This window comes from Miniopterus schreibersii (assembly GCF_964146895.1).
Source record: "Miniopterus schreibersii genome assembly, chromosome: 15".
NCBI lineage: Eukaryota > Metazoa > Chordata > Mammalia > Chiroptera > Miniopteridae > Miniopterus > Miniopterus schreibersii.
The window spans coordinates 40190885-40211093 of NC_138115.1; the positions used below are offsets into that span (position 1 = coordinate 40190885).

The window sequence follows — 20209 nt, forward strand, 5'->3', positions numbered from 1 at the left end:
TACTTTATCTCCATCTTGTGGTAGAAATATATGGAAATCCTGTTCTTTCTCATTACTGTAAATGTAACATTGGGTGTTAAATGTTTATTAACAAAGTTTTAGGTCTTACTCAAGGAGCCAATTAAAAATAATTTAAACTTTGTAATCACTATGAAGGGGAAATGCAGACCTGCACCTGGCATTCTGAGTATGTTAGAATATTCAAACAAAGAGTAGAAACATTTGAGTCATGGTTGAGAGGAAATACAAATAATAAAACGGTAGCTCCTTACTTGCAAATGTAGTTTTGTGTTGTTAAAGAGAATTTCGATGAATATGTTTCTATGATACATCTATGAAGTTTCATAAATTGTTTCTTATTGACACAATAGTTTTTAAAAATAAGCTTATTTTTATAGTTTCTAGTTTTTGAATGTGCTCAAAATTCTTTTGCGGATAATTCTAACATTATTTTTGGAAATAAAAAAAAATTAGCCTTAAAACACAGTAAATGTAGCATTCTGTATATATAAAATTATCTTTTAAAAATATGAAATATCAAAGGTTTAAGAACATATTTCAAATAAGATTGACTTGTAGCTTTCATTTTCTTTGTAATTTTAAATTTTTTTATAACAATATGTATAACCTGATATTTTTAATTTTTGTATTATTTTAGGGTTTTTTTTAGTTAAGGCTAATATAATTTACAAAGCAATATTAATTTAGAGTTTAGTTTTTATATAGACATGTCTGTGATTGCTCTATGAATCTAAAAGAATATTTTAGTTAAATTCTAAGATTTTAGGAAGAATTTAATGCAGCAAATAGACGTTTTAGCTAGCTTAGATTTAGATAGCTTTTTTTAAAAAAAACTTCAATTTGTTTATCTTATTAATAAGTTTTTGGGGAAAATGGCCTTTAAATTTATAGCATCTAAATTACCTATTTATTTAGAAGATACCCAAGTTAGGAGTTTGTTTGCACATGAAAGCTGAATATAGTGTAAGATATTTGTGGGACAGACAGTGAGCAGATTAGCCTAATTGTGCAAGACTAGTTGCTGTTTAGGGTCATGTTTTGGTTTTCTTTGAAAGCCAAGCAAAGAAGTCTATACGTGATCTAATAGAAAGCAGGGATTTCCTTGTAGGGAAGATTTTTATGTAGGGAAAATTATTTGATCTTAGAAACTTAGCGTTAAATGGAGCCTTTGTGGTTAACTAGACCCAGTTCAGTAATCTTTCCAATAATATGTGAGACCTCTACTGTAATTTAGGCTTTCTTTATTTACTTCCCCCTGAATTTTATTGTTAGGTTTTTAGAAAACATCATTCTTTTAATAAAAAGAAACAATTTATATAAGGAACATATACTTCAGATTCTAATTTTAGACAGTATTGATTGATTCCCTGCTTTGAAAGTATTATTATTCTTTCTCTGCATCCTATTTGTAAGTTGTACTTTCACATTGTCAAATTTTATAATACTCTTTCTATAACCATACATTTATTGCTTACTGCATCTCCTCTCCTTATTTCTTTGTTTTGATCCATTGCTTGACTGACTAGATTTATTGTCAAATAATTTATTTAAGAAGAGAGTTTGGGTTCTAGAATCCTAGATACCTATCATGTTTGGAAATGACTGCTTGTTGCCTTATACATGTGTGACATATATGTTGGGTATAAAATTTTCAGGTCATAGTTTCTTTTCTTCAGATCTTTGTACACATTGGGTTAGTATTTTATGACACTGAATGTTGCTCTGGGAAGTCCGACACCAGCCTGATTTTTATCTCTGCCCCAATTTGCAGCCACTCTGCGATACATGTTTTGATTTTTCTGCTTGGGTACTAGGAAAAGTCTTTTTTTATCTTTGAGTTTGGCAACTTAACTAGGATATATTTTGGGTGGTACTTGTTCTGCATCAATTCTTTCTGGAACATGTTGTGTCCTTTTGCTTTGCAGATTCAGTTCTTTATGTCAGAAAACTTCTTAAATTGTTACTTAAAATATTTTTTTCTTTACCTTTTTTGCATTCTCTGCATTAGAGATAGCAGTCATCCTTGGGGCTTTGAAATGGGATTAACACTTGATATTATTTGCCACGTAACTTAGTGGCTGAAAGCTGCACACATTTATTATCTCACTATTTCTTCGGGTCAGGAATCCAACATGATGTAGCTTGGTCCTCTGCTTCAGACTCTCACAAGGCTGCAATTAAGATGTTGACTCAGGATCTGCAGTCTCATCTGAACCTTCGACTGGGGAAGGATCTCTCCCAAGCTCACTTGGTGCTTATTGGCAGCATTTAGTTCCTCTGTGGGATGCTGTACTGACAGTCTCAGTTTCTTGCTGACTGTTGGCTGGTGGCCACCTTCCATTCCTTGCCACATAAGCCTCTCCCACATGTGGCAGTTTTCTTCATCAAAGTATGAAAGCTCGGAAGGCAGTAGAAATCTTTTGTAACCCAGTCATGGCAGTGATATCCCATCAACATTGCCATATTCTTGAATTAGAAGGAAATCTGTAGGGGAATTGGATATGGAGGCTGGGATCATTCCAGGCCATCCTAGAAGCTACCTGCCCCAATAGTTGCCTATCACTTCTTGGTTTGCATTAACCTTTAAAAAAATTTCCTCTATATTTGCTATGATTCTCTTAAGTCATTCTTATAAAATCTTCCATTTGTATTTTATTTTTTATATATTTCTAAGGTATTTACTTAGCACTGTTATGGATTTGTTTGGTCTTCATTTTATATTTTATCTACTCTTTCATCTTGATTTTATCAACTATTTCTTGAAGTCCAGCTTTCTTGAATTTATGTTTTTGGTAAGTTCTTATATAATGTGACATTTGAGATGAATTTTCTTTTCTTTAGGGTGTGTTTTTAGAGTTGTCCTGCTATTTCTCAGAAAAATAGTGGGTGAATTACCTTTAACACTCCTGCCTCCCTTTTCTGATATGATTGTCCTCCCTGGTGGGCTGTAGTGTGAGGGCTGAGGTGTGTTCTGTGTACTTTCCCAAAGCCTGGAGGTTGGGAGAGAAAGAGAATTTAGGCCAATGCACTGTTTTTGTTAACTAGCCATCAGAGTGTTTCCTCTTTTCCTGTGGGGTTACCTTTGGCTTATCTTCTAAGCGTGGAGCCATAAAAACGGGCATAAACCTAGTGGCTCTTCTGCCTCTGCTGAGATATCCTTTGAAGTTGGGTAGAGGCTTTAATTCAAAGAGGTTTGGCTTTGTTTTTTTATTTTTCTCTAGGATTCCTGTTTATGCCCTCAGTCTGCTTCTATCAAGAATGAAGAGTGCTATCAGTGGGAATTCTCAGGATTTAAAAAATCATTTTCTTTCCCCATTGTGTTCTAGGGTAAGGAATTGGGACTAGGACACTTGCCATCCTGAACCTTGCCAGGATCTTTTTTTCCTTCCTGAATATTACTTTTTGAAGCTTATGGTATGAGACTCAATGTGGCAGGTAGTCAATTTTTTTTTTCTTGTTAAACTTTTGTTTATCTTATTAAGGAAAGGTTTATGAACCTGCAATATCCTGCAGTTTTTACCCAGAATATGTTGCCTGAATTGTTTTCCCCCAAAATTCTTCTCAGTGGGACCTCCATTGACAACCCTACGTAAAATGTAACCCAATATCTCCACTCTCCCATAAACCCTTAATCTTTATCTCCTGTTTCCCATAACTTACCATGTTTAATATACTATACAATATCGTTTCTTGTCTGTCTCTTCCTTTTGATTAATCTTCACAAGGGCAGAGACCCTGTTTTTTTTTACTCATTTATCCCAAGTACCTAGAACAGGAATGGAAATGCTCAGTAAATATTTCACAAAAGAATGAATTACAAATACGTTGTTTGGGCTGTTTTTCTACTGTTGTTGAGGGGATGAATCAGCCTGCACTAGGCCAAAACGTTTTTTGACTGGCCTAAGGTAAAAAATGTTTTGAAGTACAACCCAGTGTACACATACATATGTGTTTTTGTGTATTTGCATTTTATAGATGAAACACAGTGTACTTTGATATTTCCTGTTCTTTATTTTTAAAAACAAGTGTTTTCAGTCTAAATTTTCATGATTCACGAAAGAGTTGCAGACTGCAGTTTGCATTAGGCAATAGGTCAGCCACAAAATTTCTAATGTGAATAGAACCTTATGTGGCTGTTTGGAAGTGTTTTATTTTAACTTCAGATTTAATTTGAGAGTACTTAAAATGTTTGTTTTTCAAGTTTCTGTATCAGCTGCTGTTATGAGAAACTGAATATTTCAAAAGCTACGGATCAGTTGTTCAGTGAAAATGAATGTAATTTGTAATATGTGCAATTTCCCTCGTGGTTTTTTGTTTTTTTTTAAGTTTGGGCTCTTTTCTTATGGATGGAGGAAGAGCTCCTTCCTGATATATAGGAGCAATTAATTAGAAGACAGAAATGGAGCTGCAGTGGAGGTAAAAGTCAGCCATGAGATTTATTTTGAGATCTGAATAATATCCAGGATCAAGTAGGTTGGGAGCAGATTGTTAGAAATCTTAATTCATCTCTCCCCCCAGCTGTTATGACTTAACAGGCCAGGAATTATGCATATATTCAATTAACTAGAAAGTAACAGATACTTCCCATGAAAAATGTAATGATGAAACTCCTTCAGTGGGTGCTTGATTGTGTTGTAACCATATAATATTTTGTACTAATAATAGGAGACCTAGGAAATAAACTCTGTTTGACAAAAAATATGATGATTCTCTAGTTTAAAAGTTTGTAAATTTCGAGAAAGCTCTCTTTTTAGCTTAAAGTCAGCAAAGCAGCTGCTGTTTGAATTTACTTTGTAAAACACTGAATTATTCATTTCCATAAACAAAACTTCCTTAGTAATTATTTAGCATTAATTTATTTCTCTTTATTTCAGTCAACCCTGTTGACATTCTGTTTTAAAGTTAAAAATATTCTTTGTGGAATTTAACAAATAAGACGGTGGTGACAGCCACTTTTTCTACTTTCTTCAGCTCTTATGACAGAAAAATTTATAACTCTTCTTTAATTTCTATGTTTTAAGTATTTTATATTTTAATTAATTTTTGTTATTTTAATGAAAGCTAGCAATGAAATATAGAATAAAAGTGAAATTCTTATTTAGCAGTGTCTTATAAGTAGCTTCTTAAGACCAAGCTCCATATTACTGACCTGTTAGACTTTGCCTTAATGCTTTATGAACATATATGATTAACAGCTATTATATTGCATTCTGACCATGAGAAATTATTAGAAATATTTAAAATAAGTATTCACTTCATCATTTGCACTCACAGGTTGATTAATAGACTGTTTAGTAGGGGGAAAAGGTAATAATTGTTGTTTTATACTTCTTGGACTTCTTCCAGCCATCTTTGCAAATGTAGGAAGAGTCCTTTAAATGTTGTGCTTCCTTTCTAGTGGCCTGTGGTGAGCCCTCCCCCTTCAATCTCTCATTTTAGTCTTGCATGTGCCCTCCTTAGGAATCAGTTTTTACTGCCATGGCCGTGTGATATTTGTTGTCATTTTCCCATAATTGCTGTTTTGTTTTTGTATCCTCATTAGAAGATATGTTTTTATTGATTTTTAGTGAGAGAAGGAGGGAGGGAGAGAGAGAGAGAGAGAGAGCGTGCGCGTGAGCGAGCAACATCCAAATTATTTCCAGAAAAAGCAGGACGTACTGGCCCATTCTTGCTCAGGGTAAACTGTGGTGAATCCTAAAATAACAAAATAATTTGGTCATTTTAGGCAGGTACCTGCTTTTTGGAGTTGGCAGTGGTGGAAAGAGTATGATTTAAAATGAACTGTTTCTTTGCCCATCTTATAAATATCTGCCTGAAACAATACTCTTCTGTGAGAGTGATCAGTCTTTAATAAGACCATATTCCTAACTAGTTGAGCTGATAAATAGTGAGGTGGTTTTAAAGAAGTCAAGTTTATTTTATGTCAATTTTCTATTTGCCCTATATAAGATATATTTAATTACTTTATTCCATCTCTGTGTTCAAATTAATCAGATTCTGCTACATATTGGTGTTCAAATTAGAATAATTCTTTAATCAACTGTGTTATCCATGCCATGGTAGACTAGAATGGAAAAGCTACTCTTGGCATATTGAAGATGTGTGCATTTTATTTTCTATTGTAATTTAAAAGTAAAATCAGAAATATTGATTTCTCCTTGACTGGAGAGATGATTTAGTTTGAATATCAGTCTGATCTTAATCAAGTGAGAATTAATTGAGTTGGAGGTATTAGATATTCAGTGATGTTAACTGAACCATGATCAATCTAGAGAGAAGCTTTCTTTTGTACTATGTTGGAATTATCAAATAGCTCATGTATGCCAATGTAAAATAATCTTTTCATGTTCATCCTTCTGCCTTCTTTGTCTCATTATGTGCACCACTAAATTCATTCTAGACACAAACTAATCTTTGAAGTAGCAAGCTAATAAATCACAATTTAATAGAAAATTAAAAGCATAATAATTTTGTCATAAAATGCTATTGTCAGAATTTATATTTTCCAGTACCAAATTTTTAAACCAAGTGATTAAAACCTCTGCTTTTCAAGTGTACCTGGGACTTTAAAAAAAATCTTAGTTTTTCTTTTATAAAATGTTAAACATTGTAAGAATAAAGTGAGCAATAGAGAATTATTTTAATGTTTATTTCCAGAAATAAAAAGAGAGTCTGTAGAGTTATATTGGTCTGGAATGTGGCATGGGCTTTTCATTTATTTTTAAGAGTGTGATAGCAATATCATAAGTGTTGTGAAAATATAAATGGTGAGATAACACCTCCATAGGACTTGCTCTTAAGTAGTAAAATTGTAAAGTCTTTAAATAAACTGCAGCCAGAACTGAAACAATCGATTTGCCTTGTTAACTAGGGATGCTACACTTATTAAATGTCTAATTAAATTGAGCATAGCATGCCTTTTATGTTTCTTCCGTTTGGGCAGTTGGTGTGACCATGTTAAATGAAAAGAAAGCCAATGGTGTGACTTTTGATGGTGTAATTTCATTTTGGAAGAGTGCTTCTCACTTGGCTTGGGTATAATGGGAAGAGTAGGATCTCTGTAGTTGTATATTTTGTGAAAAGGAATGTCCAGATTTGTATTTGGGAGCAATTAGCATTTAATGAAATTAAGCCATACATGCAGAAATATTCCTAGAGTGCAATGAGTGTGGTGTTCTTAGTGAGATGTAGAGGGATTTCCTCCATCTCCCTACCCCACACCCCTGTTGTTGCTAAGCAGCAATTTAGAGGGAAAGGGCTTGTTTAGGAAAAAAATAGAAGATGACTTTTTCACTCTGCTCATCAAAGCCAAAGCTCCTCTTATCTGGACTCCACTCTCCCCTCCCTCCACCAAAGCTACTACTTTTAAAAAAAATTACATTTTTAAAGGTTGACACATGTACAGACTACCAAGACACATTACAGATGTGCTTCTTCAATTCTTGTTCCCAGGACCCCCCTGTTTTCCTTGTATCCTTAAATTGCAGTATTTTTGAAAACATTGATGGCTACTAGTTTTGTTGAAGAGGATGGCCATCTTTTTTTGCTCCATAATTTTAAAACATCTTCTCTTTATTTCTAAGTCTTCACCCGAGGATATACTTATTGATTTTTTGAGAGAGAGGAAGGAGAGAGGAGGGAGAGAAAGAGGAAAAAGAGAGAGAGAGAGAGAGTCAATGATGTAAGAGAGAAACACTAATGGGCTGCCTCCTGCATGCCCACTACTGGTGATGGAGCCCACAACTGGGAATTGAACTGGTGACCTCTAGGTTCATGGGTTGTCACTCTACCCCGAGCCACACTAGCTGGGCTTCCATATATTCTTTAGCACAATAGGAGAGTATAGGATTTTGTTACACAATACTACATGAAAAGGCCCTTCTGTTGGATTAGGGATAGGGTGAAAATATTGTATTTCGTTTTTGTCCTTCAGACTGTATTATTCATCAGTTTCTCATTTTGAGCAAGATCATCTAGGATATTGTCATCTGAAGATTCATAGTCTGTGATTATGCTTATACAATCAGTTTTCACCGTCATCATTAGTTTAGAGTACTGCTATTAGTTTCTTTGCGTTCATCTTCTGATTCATCTAACAACTGTGAAACATCTTTTTGTCAATTTTCCTTTTCCACGATAAGCAGTGTATGAGTTTACTATTGCCGTGACAAATTGTAAAAGTTTTGTAGCTTAAAACAAGACAAATTTATTATATTACAGTTCTGTAGTCCAGAAATGTGATATAGATCTTAGTAGGTTAAAACCAAGATGTCGGCAGAACTGTATTCCTTTCTGGAGGCTCTGCGGGAAAGTCTGTTTCTTTACCTTTTTTAGCTTCTAGAGGCTTGCCTTCACAAAGCAGCTAAAACAAAATACCATAAACAGATGGTTAATAAACAACACAGTTCAGGAGGCTGGAAGTTCTAGTTTTGGGTGCCAGAATGGTTGGGTTCTGGTGAGAGACCTCTTTCGGGTTGCAGATGGCTGACGACTTGTATTCTTACCTGATGCAAAGCAGAGGTAGGAAGGAAGCTGTCTTCATGAGGCTTATAAGGACACTAATCCCATTCATGAGTGCTCCACCCTTGGGACTATATCTAATCCTCATTACCTCCCAAAGGCCCTGCCTCCTAATACCATCCCACGGTGGGGAAGTAGGAGGCAGTAGGGTTTTGGGGGGAACACAGACATTCAGTTTATAACAAGGCTCCCCCAGTATTTGGCTCATGTTCCTTTTTTTTCCGTCTTTAAAGCCAGCAAGATAATACCCTTCTGACTCTGCTTCTAACATCACATTTCTTTCTCTTTTTTCTTCTACCTCCCTTTTCCACTTTGAAGCTCCCTTGTGATTCCTTTGGGCTCACCCAGATAATCCAGGATAATCTCCCTATTTTAAAGTCAAGCTGATTAGCAACCTTAATTCCCATTTGCCACCTAACCTAACATAGTCCTAGGTCCCAGGGATTAGGACTTGAACATCTTTGGGGGCTATTAGTCTAAGTAGTAGTTAGAAAGTGAAAAAAAAAATCTTAAATCTCAACCGTATTCAAGAAAACAAACAAAAAGAGTACTTTCATATACTCATGAACAATAATGTAATACATTAGGTAACACATAAGGAAACTGATGTAATAATGATTTATTTCACTCTTGCATCACTTTACTAGGTGTTTCCCTCATTTTGTTTTCTTATTTTAGTCATTTTTCCTACAGTTGGGAATAATTGATGAGTCATCATGAAACAGTTCCTAAGATGTTATAGTAAAATGTTTCAAGATGTAGGAAAAATAAGATCATTAAGAGTCTATATTGTACCTTAGTTTTACACAAAGATCCAATGAGCCTATATAATAATTGCAAGATAAAATGAGTTTTATTACAAAATATGTCAATTTTCTTTCTTTTTTTGAAGACCTTTAAGAAAGATAAATAAAAATCATGAAATAACATTCTTGTAATAGAATTATAAAAGAAACAAAAAATAAAATTGGGTCCAATGGTGCCTGATTATATAGTGAGGATAATTTAGTTGGTTTTCTTAAGGTACTTCTTTGATGCCCATGTGGTCCTCCCTCTTCCCAGCCTCCCCCCTCTTTGCTGGATGCTTACATGCTGGTATTCCTCAGAGGTTGCCCAGGGCTTCTTGTTTTCATTCTTTTTATAAGTTACTACTGTCAGAGTAGCATCCTCAGACTTGCATCAGACCCATATGGCTGGACAGCCCTACTTACAAGTGTCACAGGCCCCTGGACATCTTTACCCCATCCTCTCCCTTCACTGGCTGCCGCCAAAACAAGATGACATCATGTGCTGTTCCTTTTCTGGTGGTTTTTAAGCCGTCAAACTCAGCCATTATGCACCCAGCAAGAAATTCATGAGTTATCCTTGACTCCTTTATCTGTTGCCCTTACAACTAATTATAGCCCAAGCCCCGTCCAGTTAATTATATCCCAGGTCCTTTCATCTAGTTCTCTCCATTCCCACTTCCTCTGCCTTTTTAGCCCCATGCCATCTCTTGCTTGGATTATTGTACTAACTTACGAACAGTTTTCCTATTATTTCCACTCCTGGGTCCCTGTTCCTGCTCTTCTAGCTCTCTGAAGGAAATTTGATTGTGCCTTTCCCCCGTTTCAGCCCTCCTGATGATTTCCATTGCCCTTAGAGAGAGCCTAATCATTTTGACATTGCTTCCCAGTCATGACTGGCGCATGCCTTTCCTCCACCTCTTGTTCACCAAACGCGCGCGCACACATGCATGCACAGCCAAGCAACCTGAAATGTCCAGCCTTTCTGAATTATTCTCTGTAATGTGCCCTGCCTGTTCATCTCCAGACCTTCTGCACTCTTCTCGTTGTCCAGAACATTCTGCCTTCTCCTCTTTAGCTAGCTTAGTATAGATAGTAGCTTAAAAGTTCTTCTCTTGGGAAGTACTCTTGAATAGGTTTGGAGTTCTAGTTCCTTGTTTCCATGTACCCTCCCTGCCTTTTCCCTATCAGAGCAGATGCCAAACTCAATGGTTAGTACTTTTTAATTGCCTGTCTTCTTCAGGGACGACTGTTAGCTCCCTCAGGGCAGGAGCCCTCTTTGCCTTGTTCAGCTTGGAAACCCCAGAACCTAGCACAATGCTGGGGACATAGTATAAGTACTTTGAAAATGTTTGTTGAATGAATGATAGCTATTTCATAAGCCTCTGGATAAATAGTGAAAATATATGAAAAATTAAAATTTTGATTTATTGAATCAGTTAATGCTTCTGAAGCCTGAATTAGCTCATTGGAGAGTGCCTAGTGCATTGTAAATACAAGTGTTAGTTATAATTATCGTTGTTGCTATTGTAAAAGCAGGATTATTTTCTTTATCATTGTACTTTGGAAGTTTAAGAAAAAAGAGAAACATTTACAGTTGGATCTCTTCTTAAACATGGCAGCATGATTTGGCGATTTCCCATCTGCAGTATTTTAGTTTCACCTTTGGAAACAAACATTTTTCTAGGCATGAATATAGTGAAGAAGCCACTAGTTCAGTTCACTTGTCTTGTAAAAGATGCTGTTGTTTCTGCATGTTATGTTTTTCCATTTGAATGATTAATTTTATAGATCCCTTGAAAATTGTCTGTGGAACTTTGTAGTTGTTAGAATGTGTGCTGGCAAATACTCACTGATACACTTTTTTCAACTTAACCGGACTTGTCCTAATTAGCTTTGCATCCAGTCTGGAATTAATAATAATACTTGGATTTGTCTGGAGTTGAATTGGATTGAATTCTTCCCAGAAATCAAACCACTGCGATCATTGACTCAAAACTTGCAAGGAGATCTACAGTTTCATTGCTAAATTGTATAAATGAATGTACAGAGTCAGAATCTTTCACGGGAACTTCGTGAAATACTGTTCATGCCATAACTCATACAGAGTAATGTGCTCTGTGGCCTTGTGGCCTTGGTTTGCTTGGGCTGAGCAGTCGTTGGAAGGAGGAAGACAAGCTGCTGTCCTCATTGTCTCTGCCTTCGTCACTGCATTGGGAGCTGGTGAGCTCAGCACTGAGGGTGACCTCCTGTTGTCTTCAGGCACTTTTTACTTCACAGCTTCCAGAAGGGACTGCGATTACTGAGAGCAGCATAGCACTTAGGCACTGTCTGCAGGGACCTGACATTAGACCGTTCGTGATGAAAGCCTTCACTTAAAAGAGAGCTTTTCCTGAGAAAAAATAGTTTTAGACTTAAATTTATAGTACAGATTTGAAACTGCAGATACTTTTGTCTGAAGGAAAATCTTACTAAAAGTCAGCACCTACCTAAGTCCTCCCCAAATTGTCTCATTTTCAGTTCTACGTTTTTAAAACCTCTTAGGATTTAATAACTGGTCAAAAGGTGTTTTATACATTGTTTAAAGTATATTTCTGTTTGTACTCTTATCCAGTTCTGTAAAAGCAAATGGTTTTATGCTTAAGATTTCCAGTTGTAGAGTTGATGTTATATTATGAACTTAGAGTGATTTTAAAATTTGCCCTACTACATGTCATTAATATGCAAGACCCCCTAAAATGTTTTTCATTTAGATTAAATTGAAGTTCTAGATTTAAAGATGAAATCATTAAGATGATGGTATAGTCACAGAAATTTTGCACATACCTTATATGTTAAAATTCTAAATTATATTGCTGTCCAACTATATCTTTGCTTTTTGTAATACAGTTGGAAAAAATAGGTACTTTATAAATACTCTACTGATTAAGGAAATAAAATTACTAGAAAGTTAGAAATAGGTGCTATATCTAAAGGAGTTCTGTAAAAATTTATAAGCTTAGGATTTTTAAGAAATTATAAGTCTGTGGAGTTATAAATGGAGTGGTTTCTAGTCAAAGATATGAAACATTGGGGATTATTTCTTTTAATTTGGTATGTTTTTAAAGTGTCATATCTCATGGAATGCTTTGGTTGTAACTGGATGACTGCATTTGCAAAATAATGTTTCTTAAACTTGAGTAAAAAGTGTAAAAGATCAAGTGCCCAGTATCTCTGTATGCATAGTTGCTCTATAAATACTTATCCTTAGCTTAATTAAGAAACTTTATTCTTGGGGTTTATTGAAATATGAAAATATAATAAAAGTTCCATAAGTTAAATGAGCTAAAAACAATTCCAAACTATTTACTTCTCTTACTGCCTTTATACAGAGGTTCCCCCAAAGGTTTTTTTCTATATAAACTAGAAATTATATAGGCTACTTGTACTTAATTACAGCGTGATTATTTTGTCCATTATCTTAGAAGACTAACGTTAGGACAAGACTTACCTCTTTCCGTTTTTTACAGATGTACTTGACCCAAATTTTATTTTACCTAAAGAATATTTTTACCAATAGTTTCGTATATGGTGTTAAGTGGGTTATTTTTCAGAGAAATGAGTGTTTACAAAAGAAAGATATTCTCCCATGTTCTTTGATATTTTAAAGAAAAAAAGTCTTGAATTCTTTGTTTTGTTTCTATTTATCATCTATCTGTCTGTCTGTCTATCTGTCTATCTGTCTATCTTTATTGTTGAAAGTATTACAGATGTCCACCTTTTCCCTCCTATTCTTCCTCTCCACCCCACCATCTGCCCTACCTCCCAGGCCTTCCGCATACTGTAGTCTGTTTCCATGGGTTATGTATATATGCATATAAGTTCTTTGATTAAAAAGTCTTGAATTCTGCCTTTAACTACTTTTCTTTAAAGTTTGGAATAAATTTTAATAATCTCTCTACTCTCACTATTGATATTTATTTACACTATCTTCAGATATACTTAAGTAAATGAAATTTTATTTTTATAGTGTTTAATCGTAATTAAATTATATAGAGATCTTCAAAACTCTTTAACATTTAACATAATATTGAAAGAAGCAGTTTAAATTGGATTTGTTTCATTTGCCATTGTAGAAATCAGTTGGCAGTATTAGTAACATCATTATTATATGAATGTATGCTAATGTGGTATGAAAGAGAGATCCTCATTAAAATTGTGTTCCTAAACAAATGACAAAAACCCTACAAACAGCTTGAGGCTTTAGGCCAGTCACAGTTATTCCTGAAGAGATTTGGACAAGTGTGAAAATAGACTGTGCCTTTATTGTGATCAGAACACATAAGTGCTGTCTCACATCAGTTCCCTACTAAGGGCATTTCTATTTATATTAGAGAAGGAAATCTTAAAACAGTGCAGTGCCTAAACATTCTAGTGTGCATTTCTCAGTGTAAAAATAAAGGATTTGTTAAATTCAGAAAGTGCACTTTTGATAATAGCCATTGTGTTTGTGTTGTCCAGAAAAGGACTGGGGTTTGGTCAACTAGAATATTTCATTAGGCAAATTCTTTCTTCTAGACATTAACTGAGGAACTGGTCTGGAGTAGGTCTGTGAGGTTCCAGGAAGGGGAAGGTGGTGCAGGGGATCAACCCACATGGTTCCTCACCACTGTGTCATAGCAGTTCCCTCCGAGAAGCCCTTCACCAGATTTAGTCACTTCTGGGTTAACTCAATGTACATGTTCCCTGTGAGTATTGCTCATATCTTAATTTTTATTTGGGATCATAATTCTTGTTTCTAGAAAGGTAGATTTTAATATGCTACAAATAGAAAAATTAACCTGTAGGAATGCTAATGACATTCCAGAGTGAAAGTTTTTGACAGCCATGATCTCTACTGATAATGAGCTGATTGTAAGTCTGCTTTGCCTTTTGAGTTGTAGGAAGTCCTTAGTCAAACGGCACAAAAGATATTCCCTTGGTCTGATTTGGCCTGTGTGTCCAGCTCATCTGCACAGAGAGGAATGAGAACATTGGTAGTTGGAACAAAATGGACACTTGAGTAGGTTCAGGAATCAGAGAGCAATTGGTGGGACTGCTGAGACTAGTGAACAAGAAGCTAAAGGAAGCTAATCCTGTGTATGTTTGAAGGTGGAGTATTACATGTCACCCATAATTTAATGATCAGACGCACTGCATTATTTGCATTAAAGTTATTTCTTGCATCTGTTGTCTTTGTTCCTATTCTATCACTTATCCTTCAAAGTGGTCTATGATGCTGCAGGTAGATACTGATATCTATGCTGAAAGGCTCTCGTCCCAGCAAAGTCCCTCTAATGAGTTATTATACATTTAACAAATCTCAATCATTTCCAGTTTGCTTGTGGTTTAAAAATATTTTTGTGACATAGTATGTCTTCATGGAGACTCCTGAAATTACCTGCTTGCTTTAAAATAATTATAAATTATATTCCTTAGTAACTGGAAACGTAACACATAGCTCAAGAAAGGAAATCTTGATAACTTTGTATTAAAGAGTTACACAAGATATTCAGAAAAAGTTGTGTGTTTTTTTGCCTCCTGTTTTTTTTTGAGGATGATATAATTTATAATTTATTTTTAAAAAAATATATATCTTTATTGATTTCAGAGAGAGGAAAGGAGAGGGAGAGAGAGAGAGACAGAAACATCGATGAGAGAGTCATTGATTGGCTGCCTCCTGCATGCCCTCGACTGGGGATCAAGCCCGAAACCCGGGCATGTGCCCTGACCGGGAATTGAACCCCTAGCGCCTGGATCCTAGGTCGATGCTCAACCACTGAGCCACGCCCGGCCGGGCAGGATGATATAATTTAAGGTCTGACCATGGAAGTGGTAGGCTATTTATTACAGATTGGAGGTGGCAGAGCCTGGAAACAGAGTGGCCAGTGGTGAGGAGGAAGGACCAGAATAGCTCAGGAGAGTAGCTGTAGAAGGCAGGGAGCAAAGGCCACACTGTCCCGTGGAAAGGGGGAGAAGGGAGAACCAAGTCTGACCCTGAACACACGTAAGACAGATGAGCATTATGGCACCAGGCCTTCGTGGTTGGGCCTGAGAAAGCAGGATAGCAAAGGGCCAGTATGGTTTAAACGGCAAACTACCAGAATGAATTTGACAGAAAGCCGTTTGAATTCTCAGGGACATCTAAGAGTGGACTCAAGAATGGGTTGGGAGCCCTGCTATCAGAAGTTAAGACACCAAGGCAAGTTTGTCTTAAAGAACGGGGGAGCCTTGATGCCATCGGAAGACATCCAGAGACCAGACACCAGATGCCCATGCCTGGAAACAGCTCTTTTATACTCATTCCTTCTAGAATATTCTTTTTCTCTGTTAGAAATCCTACTTATTGTCTACATCCCATCTGCCTCCATGCAGTCTCCTCACTCTACCTCAGAGGTCCTCTCTCCCTCCTTTCAAGTCTCAGTCTTTATTTCCGTAGAGTAAATGTCACCTGCCTCATGCTACCTTTCATTCCTGTACGTGCCTTTGGTGGAGCATGTGCTGTGTACCAAGCAGTGTAGGTAATAGATGCTAAGTTATGTTTTAGAGCTGTCAGAAATTGTGTTGATGCAATTGCAAGCCATTTTTTTTCTTTCCAAATTTTTAATTTCAGATTTTACCAACTGTTGCAAGGAGTCTGGAATCCTTATGGTAGTAAAGTGCCGGAAAGAAAATTCTGCATTAAAAGAATGTCTGACTGCTTAGTAAGTGGTAACCTCAGTGTTTGTGCTTCTGTATGTATGTGTATGGAGTGTATGTAGTAGGTAAGAGTATGTTACTTTACTCAGTGCAATATATTCTATACTTCCCCCCCACCAAATCCATATTTTTAGCCGAGTCTAAAATTTCAGTTTGTTAAAGATTATTCTTTAAAAAGCAGCATGTTTATAAGTGTCTCTTTAAATTATGTGGGTCAGCATTGTATCTGATTAAATATATGAGGTTTTTAAACAAAAACATGATTTTTCATGTGATTTAACCAGTTTCTTTTCAAGAACAGGTTGATCTATAGAATATATTATAGATGGGTTTATAGGTAAGAAAGAGCATTTTTTCATCTCTGAATAAGACAGTGCTCTGCTTTATTTACTATTGACATTCCATAAAATGAATGTAGCCACTATGCTTTGCCATCTCTTCACAGTGACTCCTTGAAGCATTGTTTGCACTCTTGTTTCTGCCTGTCTCGATCCCATTCATTCAGTAAACTGCACTCTGACTTCTGTCCTCACCCCACTGAAACTGCTCTTCCTTCGGCCTCTAGTGGATTCATGGGAGCCACATTGAATCTCTTTTCAGTCCTTGTTTTCACTTGACCTCTCTGGAAATCTCATAAAATTCCCTTCTGTTTGGCTTCCCTCATGCTGCTCTTTCCTGTTACCTAATGTCCGTATCTACTTCTTTGCCTTTCCCCCCAACCTGTGACTTACATTTGGTTCCCTCATTCTCTCCTCATTCCTAAGTCTGAGAAAGCTCAGCTGGCACCCATGGATTCCATCACTACCTGTAGGTCATGGCATTTCTCTGCTGCTTTCTTCAGGTACACAACTGAACTCAGCTCCTTTTACCTGTGCATTGTGTGTCTCTGTTAATTATACAGCCGTCTAGTTTTGTTCTTGCCTCCTAACTCTCAAGTGGTCATGGCCTGTTGGTTTCACTTCCTCAGTCCCCCTGGATCCATTACGGTCCTTTTCATCACAGCTGCTCCTCCATGGCCTAGGCCCTCAGCATTTCCTGTCTGGGTTATTATAATAGTTTATTTATTGGATATCCTGCCTCTAACTTTGCTGCCCCCTTTAGCCTATCTGCCGCATGCTGTCAGATTCACCTATGACACAGAGCTGCTCTTACAGTTGCTCTCCTGATAGTGCCCCATCGTCTTCGGGATAGATTTTAACTTACTGTGGCATAAATGGACTGTCATGATTTAGTTCTTGCCCTTTCTAGCTACATCTCAGGACCTTTTTCCTATGTGCATAATCTGCCATAGGGTTCCAGCTTACTTACAGTTCTTTATGCATCACAGTTTTCCCTCATCTCTGTGCCTTTGCACATGTGGTCCTTCAAAGTGCAGCTCAAGCATTTCCCCTTGATATCTCCCCTTCCCACTTCTTCCATGTTTCCATGGTGCACTGAGCCATACCTCTACCATACTACTTTGTGTTCTTAATTATAATTAATTCTTTACTTGTCTGCTCTGTAACACCATGGGCTCCTAGAGGATGGGCACTGTGCTGCTCATTGCTGTATCCTGGTATAGTGCTGTTTAAAAACCTATTAGATCTTTTTATTTTTTCCCTTTCTTTGACTAGTTAGGTAGCCTAATGTTTACAGTGAATTTGTAGCCATTACTAAAAATCTCCTTTTAAAAAACTTTAAAAAAAATTTCATTTGCAATTGACATTCAGTATTATTTTAGTTTCAGTTGTTAAAATCTACTTCTAAAGATTGTGCTGGATGAACTGGATTCCCAATGTTATTAAAGTAAGCTTATATTAAATACTTACAAAACGATTCACTTTAAAAGATTTTCATTTCTTTCTTGTAGCTATACTGATCCTGCCTTTTATGAAGAATGCAAAATGGAATACCTGAAGGAAAGAGAAGAATTCAGAAAAACTGGAATTCCTACCAAGAGAAGACTACAGAAGCTTCCAACAAGCATGTAGGCAAATATTCAAATGATACTTAGTAACACTATTCATGGAAATCACAGTTACCTAAAATAATGGACTCAAGGAAGTGTGTTTGCTTTGTCCTAAATTATGGAAATATTGATTTTATCTGAAATAAAATTTTTTAAAAAAAATGTTAAAGTTTATTACATGGGATAGGAGTAAATGGTGAACAGGATGTGGTTTTCCTAGTCATTATGGATTTTTCAAAAAATTTTCCATAGCTGTAGTTCTATAACAGTGATGCTGAATTTTAGGGTTCCATATAGTTCTTACCTTACTCTATCAATGTAGATTAATAGCTAATCATGGGGGTCAGAAGTAACTAAAGGAAAGCAGGGATGGACCACCTTCAGAGGTGTTAGTACCAGGCAGTATAGCAGAATGACTATGAACCACAATCTTTGGTTCTCCACTTATTAGCTATACAACTGGAAATAAGTCTCATAGAGCTATTGTGAGGATTGAGTAGTGTAAGTAAATAGAGTACGTAGGGCAGTGCATTGGACATGATAAGTGCTCTTTAATGGTTAGTTACTGTTATTCTTACTACTAAAGGCTTATTTGGAAATATAGATGGTAGAAAAGTACTTAAAAATGAATTAATTTTAAACATCTTTGACAAAAAACTTCCTAAATATATCACTAGATTCCTTGACCTGTTAATTTGGCTACTGAACATACTTCAATTTTTAAAAAAAAGTCTTCTTTGTAAACATAAATGACCATTTTGTAACAGTATTTGTTTCAGGAACTAATGTAAAAGTTTTCTGTCTCAGTGCAGTAATATGGTTCCAGGTTGAGCTTTTATATTAAAAGTTGCGCTGTTTTTCTCCATGAACTATTATTAACTCTTTACCACAGCCATTGAAACCAGTTTCCAGGTAAGTAAATTTTATATGTTTATAGTTCTCATTAAAATCCCAAATAGAAATGACTACCTACAAGGACAGGATTTAACTTTGTCCCCAATCCCATTCAAATAGATCTGACTTTTTAAAAGGACTTAAAGCAAATAGCAAAGGGGACCCTAAAGAACCAGTAGTTCAAAGAACTATTTTACTCTTATTTAAAACCCACAGAAACCACATTTTCCCAAGCCAGAGATCAAAAGGAGGGAGACTACTAGAGCAGATAGACAAAAGCAAAGCAAATGTAGAAACCTAGAGGTCACAGAGCATAGGGGTGAACAAGCCTATATTCCTCTTGGCCTTTTGGTATTGGTGTATTTCTTATAGCACAGGACCTTAATTTTTGTTTTTCATTATTCAAAGGCAAAACATTTACTTTAAAAAGCTAGTGAAATATATAATCTGTGGCTTTTTTATAATTTTGATTAGAATCAGAGGGGCCAACTTCAATTTTTGTGGAAAAATCACTTATATAGACATCACTTTCCCCATAGGTGCTAGATATATGTAGTATAAGTAAGTTTGTCCTTTATTGTCAAAAACTAAACCATTCATCAGAGCTTTTAGAATATCCATGCCTATGCACACTCAAGTCAGCTTTCCCAGCTGATAATTCTGCCTGTTGTCTTGCTTGCTCATTCGTTCCTTTGCTGCTATTTCGTTCAGTGACCTTCCAGATTTTCTACCCTGTAAGATCTGCATTCCCCAGATAGTCTTTCCGGATAAGATCATTACTTTGTTTTCATGTTTCAGCCCTTTAGTTTTTTGTTTTTTTTAACTATATCTTTATTGATTTCAGAGAGAGGAGAGGGAGAGAGATAGAAACACCAATGATGAGAGAGTCATTGATCGAGCCTGCAACCGGGGCATGTGCCCTGACCGGGAATTGAACCTGGATAGCCTGGATCCCAGGTCAACACTCAACCACTGAGCCACACCCGGCCTGGCAGTCCTTTAGTTCTTTAAGTCTGAATTTCCCCCTATTTGGTTTTCTAATGTTTCCTGTGGGTGTGCTATGCTTATGAATTAGGTTCCATTTTAACAGAACCTCAGTTTCCTTTGAGAGATGTAAATTTTGTTTTAGCCAATTGGGGATCAAGAGGAAGCAGTAAGTGGCTTTTTTTAGCTGTGTTCTCTTCCTTGTTATGGATCTGCAGAATTGGGATACTGTTTTGATGGCCCATTCTCTCATTTCTCTGAATCTTATCTACAACAGAGATGATCATAAAGTGTACATTTAAAAATTTGTAACTGGGTACAAATACTTTTTGGTTAATCT

General features: G+C 36.1%; 1 protein-coding gene across 3 annotated transcripts in view; it reads left to right on the top strand.

Moving 5' to 3' along the window:
- CMC1 (C-X9-C motif containing 1) overlaps positions 1–18860 on the top strand; it is a 40386-nt gene extending 21526 nt beyond the window's left edge. For all 3 annotated transcript variants that reach the window (XM_081160704.1, XM_081160706.1, XM_081160705.1), the window contains exons 3-4: positions 15958–16048; positions 17893–18860. In XM_081160704.1, coding sequence (XP_081016830.1) covers positions 15958–16048; positions 17893–18013 — 212 coding nt within the window. In that variant the 3' untranslated portion in view covers positions 18014–18860. The remainder of the gene's footprint in view (positions 1–15957; positions 16049–17892) is intronic.
- Positions 18861–20209: the final 1349 nt, after the last annotated feature.